Source organism: Epargyreus clarus, unplaced genomic scaffold (assembly GCF_041222505.1).
Source record: "Epargyreus clarus isolate Ecla_fem2 unplaced genomic scaffold, WU_Ecla_fem_2.2 ptg000024l, whole genome shotgun sequence".
NCBI classification, from domain to species: domain Eukaryota; kingdom Metazoa; phylum Arthropoda; class Insecta; order Lepidoptera; family Hesperiidae; genus Epargyreus; species Epargyreus clarus.
In genome coordinates this window covers 14226974-14239111 of record NW_027332231.1, presented here as the reverse complement: position 1 = coordinate 14239111, position 12138 = coordinate 14226974, and the positions used below count along the sequence as shown (strand labels likewise).

The window sequence follows — 12138 nt, the reverse complement described above, 5'->3', positions numbered from 1 at the left end:
ACTGATTTAGAGAGCATTTTCAGTCAATAGTAGACACCACAGACCTGTATTTAGATATAGGTCTGTGGTAGAGACACTAGTGTAAGTGAAATAATTTTCGACTTCAGGATGAAGGTGAGTAAATCATAATAGCACTTTCTATATTTAAAACCTTTATTTTACATTAATAAAAAAAAGAACGCCAATTATTAACAGCTAACCTCAAACATCAAAAAGTCTGACTAGAAATCTAATACTCTCTAATTCGCCAACATGTCCACTATTCATTTATGAATCTCGTCAACTATTTCATTACTCGCTTTCCTGCGAGCGAAGCTGTCAGAATCTGATATAGCTAACAAATCCCAATTAAGATCTCCCCGTTTTATTTGCTATTCAGCTCTCACACTTACACGTAACCACACCATGTACGGCTCCCCACGTATACATGTATTCATTCAACGCACGGACGCACAGACAACTATTATATTTTATTTACGACGGCGCAACATTTCTTATCAATTAAATAACATTTATCCAATACCGTCCTTCAATTATCAATTTATCATTACTTTATAATATCTCTTACAATCTAAGCGCTGTTTCTTTGGCCTTTTCTAATTATATCTCTGCCATTTCTGGAAATCTTGTTACAGTTTTGTGTTCATTTTCTTCGTTATGCGGTCTTTATGTTTGTCGTTTTAATGGGCTTTTCCTTATTATACCCCTAGGAAAGAGAAATAAAGGAATTTATACACTTAAAGTTCTTACTTAACAACTTCCCTTGCGGCGCGACGATTGAGTAGAATTCTTTACATTCTTAACTGCGTGTATTTTCTAATTAGATTCCTTCATCTTTACGTTTCGTTTTCTCGGTTTTATTCGTCTGCGTGAAGTGGAAATTGGTTTTGAGAATTTTAATTTTATTTAACTACTACTTATAGGTAGTAACAACGTGTTACGATCCCTGATTTTAATTATCCATTTAAAACAGACAAATTTACCGTGTTTGGCTATTCATTGTGACCTCAAATACAATTAATAGTTTTCCTGTATCATCAGGAGTATCCCAACGTATTGCAAAAATGTTTTTTCTCTAACATCGACTGACAGACCGACAGGTGTGTTTCCTATAGTGGATGCTTTTCTATAATCTTCCATCGTACGTGCGTGTTATACGGAATGAACAGGGGCACGCTTTCGCATCGTAATTTAATAAAGATATGTCCGTGCTCTTTGAGCGTTTTTATAACTGCTTCGTCATTGATAGTTTTACGTTCCCTTCAAGCTGACTTCCTCGGAATTGATTTTCTTTCGTCTGCGGCCAATGGTTTCTGCCTCCCGTACGGTGTCCGGGAGCTGCGCGCGCGCTGTCTCCGGCATGAACAGCGTGAGCGCTCCTGATAGCAGTGACGTCAAACCAAAAATTAAAGCTGGCAGGCCCGACCAGTAAGCCATCTGAAATAATGCCATTTAAGATAATAATAAATTAGAAATTATGTAAAAACAAAAGCTACAAAACTCTTATCTAAACTTGGGTTAAAAAGTCTGGTAAGAAAGTATCAACTTATTTATAACCGAGGCCCGTTAAATCGGTGGACCTATGCTATAAAATAAAAATGGTCAATTTATTTTTCGAATGTACACAAAATAATGTTTACAATACTAATTAATGTTTATCCCGAACGAAAAAGCTGGGTTACAATACTAACAAGAAGTGGCGTTTGAGGTGCAATCAAGGATCCCACACGGCCCATAGCTGAGCATATGGCGTGCATGGAGTTCCTGGTGTAGGTGGGGAACAGCTCGGAGGTGTACATGTAGACGATGTTGTAGGAGAACGTCGCCAGCATCTCGAACGCCATGAAGAGGATCAGACCCACCCATGCATAACCTGGAGAAAGCAGAATCAATGAGATGCGGTGGCGTGGAAAAAATTTTTAGAACTCTGTAAGAAACTGTTTGGTACGTTTTTATTCTTATATGAATACCAAAATCAGATTAATAAAACGTGTACTTGTAAGAAATATAAAGCTTAGACTAGACCCCAGACTAGTATTTTATGAAAATAAGGAAGCAGTGGAATAGTAGGAAGTAGCTTAATGTAATGCAGCATTTTATGTATTTAGATAAATCTTACCCTTTGGAATAAATGGTTGAGATATACAAAACACTCCCCCAACAATAAATGAAGATATCAAAGGCATTTTCCTCTTGTATTTGGACAGCGCGAGCCAGTAGAACACATTGGCGGGAATGTCCATCAGCATCAGCAGAGCGAAGTTGATGTACTTGTTCCCGTCGATCAGCACAGAGCTGATCATCATGCCGTAGTTGATCAGCGTGATGGTGAACCACCACACCATGCACACCAGGAACCTTTGCAACATTATCCTTGACTTAAATGTCTTTACCAACAATTTTCTGTCATTGAACTTATTTGAGGATTCCTCATCAGTATAATCCAACTTATCCAGTAAAATTCTGTCCACTTCGACTTTATTCCGTCTAGAAATTTTCTCTATCAGTTTAATGGCTCTTTCCTTCTTTCCTTTGCTGAAAAGCCACCGAATGCTTTCGTCTAAGAAGAAAGAGTAGGTAAGTATAATAAGTGTAGGCGCGTAGATGACCCGTAGGAAGTTTCTCCAGTACGGCACTGCCCAGGCTATGAAGGGCATTATGATAAGCCCTGCTGTATAGCAGTTTAGTAGAATCATTTGGAAGAGAACAGCACGCTTCTTCTCAACAATTTCGATACCTGAAATTGAAATATATAAAAAAATCTTTACATAGAATAAGGTCAACTTAAAATGGTTTTGTTTTTTTCTACAGAAGGAAAAACAAGTCATGTGTAACGATACCTTTGGTATCGAGTTATATGTTACTTACTTAACATAAACATTGGTGACAGCGCATCACCAATAGCCGCTTCTAGGCCCTCCAGAGCAATGTAGAACCAGAAAGAAGTAGCAAAGCTCTTGGTGAGCCCCAGCACGGCGCCCATCGTTCCCGCGAACACCGCTGCCGTCTTTCGACCAAATCTGATTAGAAAAAAAGGAATGTTCTTTTAAATAAGTACCCCCTAAGGGAAGGATTGAAAAAACTTGTTTAAAATTATTTTAGGCACTCTTAAGCATTTTAAGTTTAATGTTTGCGTTGTCAGTCAGTCGGTCGGTGTTAGTTTTTGTAAGTAAAACAACACTTTTAAACACTAAAATAGTAATCCAAGCAAGGTGTCTTAACTGTAGTTGAACTGAGATGTTTCATCATCATTGTATATACTGCGTATACATTTGTCAATTACAATTACTTCTATGTACTTCAAATTCAGATTAAAGAACTGTGAGTAAGAAATAAATATGGCGGAGTTATCACCGCACTCAATTCAAAGAGTTCTATCACCATAAAAACTTCAAACGTAGTCGTGATTGATTTTGTTTGAATCTTAATGCCAAATAGTAATTTAACGTTTTTTGACTTGATGTCATACATTATGTTTTTGTAGCCTCCATATAAATGGTTACAAAAAGCCTTCGATAGAATCTCTTATTGATTAAATTGTTGTGCACTTTAGACAATCTCGTGGCTTACCGTGACAGGTGGACATTGACCACTAATTTACGAAATAAATTATTTTTAATATTACTAGCTTACTGTCTTCTAAGATTGTATAGTTACTTTATTGTACCAAACTCTATTAACAGAATATTAAAACTCAAATCCCATAAATAAAGAGGACGACAGAAGGACACGATACAAGAGACGATAAAAATCAATTTAGTTTCCAGAATTAAAATTTAAATTAATTTTTGGAACTTTACGTAACGTATTATGAGTAAGTTAGCTCAGGTCGTTTCTAGAGATAAGTACCTGTCAGAGATTTGTCCTTGCAGCAACAGCCCCACCATGTTGCCGAAACTGTGGACGGTGCCTACTAGTGGTGGCTTCCAGTCTTGACACGCCAACCCGAACTGGAAGAAAGTATATTATGATTGAGTGTTTCAAAGGCAGAACAAAGTTAGAACGCCGTTTTATGTACACATGGGGCCCTACTACACATTTGAAAATAAAACACTGCAGATTGCAGCGCTTATTTTGTTCTTACCCTTAGTATGAGTTTTTCCGTTTTTACAAAAATGACTGTTTTGGTATTTGTTTACGTATTTGTCGATACATTTCCAATCAGTTTTGTCAAAGCGTAAAAATTCATACTAAGGGTACTGTTCCTATAGGACAGAAACGTGATGGTGATAGACCTCAAAATTCGCGAAGCGTTCTATCATTTATTGGAACGATATCAAAACAGAAATATCAAGTGTAAACAATTATGAAAATACCCAATACAGACTTATTTAAATGTCTTGGTAATTTTGATGTAATTACTACTGAGATTAACACTTAGATGAATTAATGTAAAACGGAAGTTATGATGTGAAAATTATTATATTGTATTAAATTAATTTTAAATAACTTATTATATTATTAAATGTTTTATTAATTTTTAGTAATATTAAACAAGGTGTACAAACAAACTAGATTATTTATGTTAAACGGATGTCCGTCCTCGTGTCGTACAACTTCCGATTACTTTGCATAGATGGCGCTCAGGTGGCGATGAAATAACTTGAATTGTTGTAACGACACGAGCACGGCAGTTGGTTGTTGGAAGCGCTACCGAGCGCATGTTCTAAAAGTGTAGTATAGAACTGATACAGAATAAAAGTGTTTTAAATATCAGGAAATCGTATTATTTCTTACAAATCAGAAAGCGGGATAATATCGAGGTAACCAGTACTCGATATTTGGACTCAGCGCCCTGTATAAAATTGGAGAACGGTATGTTTAATTTTTTTTAATTTCTATTATTATTTAACGATGATTTTTTTTTTAAATTTATTATTTTGCTCTTCGAATAATTAAACTATACTTATATATATATATTTTTTATTATTTTTTTTATATTTGTTTGATATTATGACAAAAGCTTTTATATATTACTAGTATACGTTACTTTTTTTTTATTTATTACTTATTGTTCGTCGTATTAAGATAGAATAAAGAATAAATATAACGTAACTGTAACGAATTCCCTTTTGTTTAGTTTAAACATTTTACTTTTTAGACTGTGTTTATTTTCTAGCGAAGAAAATGGAAAGAAAACAATCGTCTCGAAAACGGGACAGATCTCCAACTAGAGATCGTAGTGGGCGACAGCGAAAACAAATGCGGCGTGGTCACAGTCCATCGCGGCATTTGCAGCGAAGCCCATCACGACGTACCCCAACTGGACGAATGGAACGCAGCGTATCCAGACAGTTGGAGCTCAACACGCCGAGGCAAATTCAACGCAGCTCTTCAAGGCGGAGGGAGAGCAGTGCTTCAAGGCGAGTCTACCGCAGCACGTCGAGGCGGGTGGACCGCAGCACGTCGAGACGACTGAACCGCAGCGCATCGAGGCAATCGGAGCGCAGCACGTCGAGGCGACTGCAGCGCAGTGCATCCAGATGTTTGCACCGCAGTCCTTCCCACCCAGCGGGAGACAGCCGTTCGCACGCACGGAGTAACGAGGAGCAACAACATCAGCCACATTCTTCCCTGCCTACTGGTGAGCTACCCGTTATTCCTTCTGTTCCTCCGGCCAATTTAATAGACACATTCAAAGAATTAATTAGTGCAATAAAAACTGATACCAGTAATGATAGATATCCTGCTTTAAATGTAATTCCTGAATTTGATCCATCTAAACGAAATCAAACAATAGATAATTGGATTAATAAAGTTAATGAATGTGCATTGATCTATGGTTGGTCGGAGCGGCAGATTATTCATTATGCATTGCCGAAACTTGTGGGATTAGCCCAAAAATGGTACCAAGGTTTACCGAGTTTAATGTTTTCTTGGCCTGATTGGCAAAGTAAACTTAAATTAGCGTTCCCTAGTAGTCAAAATTATGGTCAATTGTTGACAGAAATGCTTGCAAGTAAAGCACGATTCGGAGATTCGTTAGAAGAATATTTTTACGAGAAAATGGTGTTGCTAAACAGATGTTCAATTTCTGGTAAAAATGCTATAGACTGTATTCTACATGGTATTGAAGATAGATCGGTTAGGACAAGCGCAGAGGCGGCACAGTTTACAGACCCGGATAAATTATTAGTCTTCTTAAGAAATGTAAAAATAATGAAGAAACCTGATAGAATTTCAACGCTAACTCAAGCAAGCACTTCTGACAACAGACGACCCAGGCTGTATAAGTCTATGCAGAACAACCCAGACACTAAGTTCACGCCTAAGTGTTATAATTGTGGTGAGGAAGGTCACCCATATTTTAAATGCAAACATCCAATAAAGAAATGCGACACTTGCCATAAAGTAGGTCATTTATCTAGTGAATGTTCCACGCAAGGAACTCCTAATACTAAGACTGTTTTACGTATATCTGAACAAGTCGATAACGATTTAAAGTATTTTAAGTCAGCCAAGGTGAATGACCAGAGTTTTGATTGTTTTATTGATTTTGGTAGCCAATGCACTATGTTGAAGGAATCTGTTGCTAAGACATTAGATGTGCCACTTTCAACCAACGATTTGCCGGTGTTAAGAGGGTTCGGGGATTCTGTAGTAAACTGCCTAGGAAAATGTGATATCGATATAGAAATAGATTCTGCTAAGGCTAGAGTTCAAGCGCTCATTGTTCCTGACCAATTATTACAGGTTCCCTTGTTGTTGGGACAAACTTTTACAGAACAAGAACACATTATCGTGTACAAGAATAATGATATCTTAAAAATAACTACGAACCAAGAAAAAATATTTAAAATTTTGTTATATGTGTCCGATTCTAAACACATTTCTTTCGGTTATAATGAGATAAATGTATACACGTGTCCCAATTTTTCTGGGGATTTATTTATTGAAACTAGTATTTCTCAACAACCCAATCGACAATATGAAGTAATTCAAAGTGTGGTACAAATAAATAATGGTCATGGTCAATTAATAACTAAATGTATTTCGGCTGATGGTTTTCAACTTACTAAGGGTATGCTCTTAGCTCGAGCTATACCAATGAAAGAAATTTTAACCTCTCGTATTAACAGAATTGAACATAGATTCGATTCCGCTGCTACTGTTATAGAAAGCTCCATGGTTAACGTTAACCAAAATATAGATAGTAATGACAAATCTAAATTGTTGAACCTTTTAAATGAATTTAGAAGTTGTTTTGCTTTTTCAATAAATGAAATCGGATGTGTTCTTGAGTCTGAAATGAGTATTAAATTAAATGACGAAACACCCGTTGTATATAGACCGTATCGTTTGTCCCAACTTGAAAGAGAGCGTGTTAGAACAATGATAAAAGAGTTAGAAGATTCCGGAATTATTAGGCAGTCTACGTCAGAATATGCGTCCCCCATATTGCTCGTCAGAAAAAAAACTGGAGATTATCGTCTATGTGTAGATTTTTGAGCGTTGAATAAAAAAACCATAAAAGATCACTATCCATTACCACGAATAGATGACCAACTGGATAATTTGTCGGGGTTCAAATATTATACTTCCTTAGACCTTGCATCGGGCTATTACCAAGTACCCATGTCTGAAACTTCGAAACGTTTGACGGCGTTTGTTACTCCAGATGGGCATTATGAGTTTAACAGGATGCCCTTTGGTTTAGCCAATGCGCCGTCTACTTTTCAAAGGACAATAAATAATATTCTTGGAAATGCACGGTTTAAGGAAGCATTCGCGTATATGGACGACGTCATAATTCCTTCAAAAACGATCGATGAAGGGCTTAGCAAGCTTCGAGACGCACTTAAACTATTTCAAAAGGCAGGCTTAACATTAAAATTGTCTAAATGTAATTTCCTTATGCAAAATGTTGATTATTTAGGTTTTGAGATAAGTGAGGATGGCGTACGACCTGGGGTTAAAAAGATAGAGGCTGTAGAAAAGTTTCCTGAACCCGTTGATCAACATAATGTTCGGCAGTTTATCGGGTTAGCCAGTTTTTTTCGGAGATTCATTAAAGGATTTTCCACCATAGCGAGACCATTAACGCAACTTTTAAAAAAAGATACGAAATGGAAATGGGGTACTGAAGAGAGCAAAGCATTTTTAACTTTAAAAGCAGAGTTAGTCAAACGTCCCGTTCTAGCATTCTTTAATCAATCTTACGAAACTCAAGTACATACTGATGCTTCCAAACTCGGTATTGCTGGTATTTTGTTACAAAGACCTAATAAAGATTCGCCGTTTAATGCTGTAGCATATTACAGCAGGCAGACCACCCCCGAAGAAAGCAGATTTACATCGTATGACTTGGAAACTTTAGCTGTTGCCACTTCATTGCAACGGTTCCGCGTGTACTTATTGGGTGTTCATTTTACAATAGTAACAGATTGTAACTCTTTAAGAGCCACTTTTGAAAAACGCGATATGTTGCCTAGGGTCGCCCGATGGTGGAACGTTATTCAGGAGTATGATTTTAATATTGTATACAGACCAGGTCTTTCAATGTCTCACGTTGACGCCCTTAGTCGTAATCCTGTAAATTTTGTTCAAGATTGCGTAAATGTACGTTGTATTGATTATAATTGGATCTCAACGGTACAACACAGCGATTCAGAATTACAAAGAATCGTAGATATATTACAAGACTCGGAAACTAATAATTTGGTGGAAATTAGGAACAATTTTGTAGTTAAGCGGGGACTTTTGTACAGAAAAACTCAAGATGGCGATCGCTGGGTTGTACCAAAGGGAGTTCGGTGGCAAATATTAAAAGCTAATCATGATGATATAGGCCATTTTGGTTTCGAAAAGACATTTGACAAAATTAAAAGCCAATACTGGTTTGCTAAAATGCGTAAATTTATAAAAAAATACGTCGAGTCGTGTTTAGAATGCGCCCGCAGTAAAGTTCCATCTGGTAAAAAGGCTGGACAGCTACATCCAATTCCTAAAATTGACCGTCCATTTGATACTATTCATATTGACCACTTAGGCCCATTTGTGCGCAGTAAAAAGAAAAATACACATTTATTATTAATAATTGACGCGTTTACGAAATTCATAGTTTTGGTTCCGGTTAAAAGCACTAAGACCGTTCATACTATTAGAGCAATAAAACATTATTTTCATACTTTCAGTGTTCCTCGACGACTTATTTCCGATAGAGGAACTTCGTTTACGTCAAAACATTTTAAAACATATCTAGAATCCCTTGGAGTAAAACATATATTAAATGCGGTGGCAACTCCTCGGGCTAATGGCCAAATTGAGAGGTATAATCGAACGGTCTTGGCTGCACTAACCGCTTCAAATCATAACAAATCTGAAAATTTATGGGATGAGTGTGTGAGTAGTATACAGTGGGGCTTAAACAATACAATAAATAAGTCAATCGGTAAAACTCCTGCTGAAGTGTTGTTTGGAATAAAAACAATAGGTACAAATGATTCCCTAATACAAACTAGTATATTGAGTGATTTAGACATTGACGATACACAAGTGCCCAATATTGATCTTATTAGGAACGAAGCATCACGACAGATAGAATTAAACCAAATGAAACAAAAAGAACAATTCGATAGAAGTAGGAAAATTTTAAAATTTAATATTGGCGATCTGGTAAGGGTGGAAATAGATGTTCCTTCAACTGGTAATAGCAAGAAATTAATATCTAAAATTAGAGGACCATACCGTATTAAGGAAGTCTTAGATAACGATAGGTATGTAATTGAGGATACGCTTGTATCACGTAAAGGTAGGCCCTTTAGTGGTATATTTTCGATAGATAAAATTCATCCTTGGCTGGTTTACAATCGGAGCTATGAATCTGATTCTAATAGTTCGAATAATGAAGATGAGCACTAAATATATATTTACATTTAAATGTAATATGTTTAAAGTAGCGTATAAAGGTACCTATCAGTTATATTTTGAAATCAATTGTGATTAACGAATTAATTAAAATGAACTGAAATTATTTGTTTATGTTTAATGAATATATGTGTGCATGAATGTAGTATTCTTACTTCTTAGTGAGAACATGTAGGGGTCTCACTGGGATAAGTAAGTCTGGCATTTTACCTGATGAGAACATGTAGGGGTCTCATTGGGGTAAGTAACTTTGATATTTTGCCTAGTGAGAACATGTAGGGGTCTCACTGGGTTAAGTTTATTATTTTACCTTGTGAGAACATGTAGGGGTCTCACTGGGTTAAGTTTAGTATTGTACCTAGTGAGAACATGTAGGGGTCTCACTGGGTTAAGTTTAGTATTTTACCTAGTGAGAACATGTAGGGGTCTCACTGGGTTAAGTTTAGTATTGTACCTAGTGAGAACATGTAGGGGTCTCACTGGGATGAGTGTGAGCTTCCGTATTCTAATATTGCTGTGAGCAATGCCACTGCTATATTATTAACAGATTCTAATTATCTACTTGAAAACATGAAGGGGTTTCAAGTGGCAGTAATTTATTTGTTATAACTGTAGATAAAGGGCCAGTTCATAGCCAGTTTCCAATGAATTTATGTATTATTATTTTTTTTTTTGTATTTACTGTTTATTTGTTCATTTTAACACTACTATTTCACGAGACGTGAATATGCCAGGAAAGGCCGACTGTAAACAATTATGAAAATACCCAATACAGACTTATTTAAATGTCTTGGTAATTTTGATGTAATTACTACTGAGATTAACACTTAGATGAATTAATGTAAAACGGAAGTTATGATGTGAAAATTATTATATTGTATTAAATTAATTTTAAATAACTTATTATATTATTAAATGTTTTATTAATTTTTAGTAATATTAAACAAGGTGTACAAACAAACTAGATTATTTATGTTAAACGGATGTCCGTCCTCGTGTCGTACAACTTCCGATTACTTTGCATAGATGGCGCTCAGGTGGCGATGAAATAACTTGAATTGTTGTAACGACACGAGCACGGCAGTTGGTTGTTGGAAGCGCTACCGAGCGCATGTTCTAAAAGTGTAGTATAGAACTGATACAGAATAAAAGTGTTTTAAATATCAGGAAATCGTATTATTTCTTACACAAGGGTACAGAATATAGTACATAGTGGGAGTTTAGAGGTTACTTTCAACCTGAAAGTATATACAATTATGCACCGCTCCTTTCGATTCATTGATATATTGTAGCAAAAATTGCAGCCTATGCCTTAGTTGATAGATTAGCTTGTACTCGTATCATCGAGAATTCTCATGCTAATACGATCTTTATGTCAAACCTACATGAGAGAACAGTTTGTCATGAATAAATGTATGTGTAATGCAGATTGATTATGACACCCATCCATCATATACGTGGCTTTGATAGAATAATGTAGAAAAAATAAATGTCTGTCACAAGAAATCGTACCTCTAGGCGTTCATCTATACACAGCTAGATACGCGTTCATTTTTACCTGTTAATTGGCGGTAATCTTAGAAACAATGTTCAGAATTCGTTATATGTAGGTTTTTATTTAGGGATTCATAAGTGAAAAAATGCGGAGTGGTAAACTGTAAGATATGAATAAGAAAACATGTTATTAGTTAGGTCGTGCGCTTAAAGAATTTCGATTGTAAGTTTTTAATAAAAAGCTGAAAAAAATATGTCATATAACACCAATATATAGGAGGTTCGTATTGAAATGTAATAATATCATCTACCACATTAAAGTTAATCTAGTTACGGAATCTAGTCTGTGGTGGACGACTATTATTGTATTATGTATAGCTTTAAATTATGCAAGCGGAGGCTCTAGTTCATATACACAGTGCCAAGAAAGGCTCTAATGAACGTACGTGTGATATAAATCTTCCCATGGCGCTTCCAGTAGCCCGCGGCCCCCTGGATGTATGGACGTCATTTGTTAAGCTAGGCGTGGAGGATGGTGGAATAACTGGTCCTGAGTCCAATGTTATGACACGCGGGAGAACTGATTTATGAGCTAAATATTAAGCATCGATACAAATTGTGTAATAACAGCAGTAGCAGTAGCGTGGTGTGTATTGAATATTGGTTTTATGATTTGGCATATAAAAAAATTGCTTTTGTATATTTGTCGACAAAATTCAAAAAGTATTCGATTTTAAAATGTTGCGTAATGTTACGTTTGTATAGGAAATAGGAAAG

General features: G+C 36.1%; 2 protein-coding genes across 5 annotated transcripts in view; one reads left to right on the top strand and one right to left on the bottom strand.

Moving 5' to 3' along the window:
* esn (espinas) overlaps window positions 1–12138 on the top strand; it is a 400966-nt gene that overhangs the window by 15905 nt on the left and 372923 nt on the right. The gene's annotated exons all lie outside the window — the stretch shown is intronic.
* Window positions 149–12138, bottom strand: part of LOC140752307 (solute carrier family 22 member 1) — a 90281-nt gene continuing 78291 nt past the window's right edge. For all 3 annotated transcript variants that reach the window (XM_073086557.1, XM_073086556.1, XM_073086558.1), the window contains 5 exons: window positions 3850–3950; window positions 2869–3020; window positions 2120–2737; window positions 1692–1873; window positions 149–1437 (listed from right to left, as the gene is read on the bottom strand). In XM_073086557.1, the coding sequence (XP_072942658.1) occupies window positions 1252–1437; window positions 1692–1873; window positions 2120–2737; window positions 2869–3020; window positions 3850–3950 (1239 nt within the window). In that variant the 3' untranslated portion in view covers window positions 149–1251. The remainder of the gene's footprint in view (window positions 1438–1691; window positions 1874–2119; window positions 2738–2868; window positions 3021–3849; window positions 3951–12138) is intronic.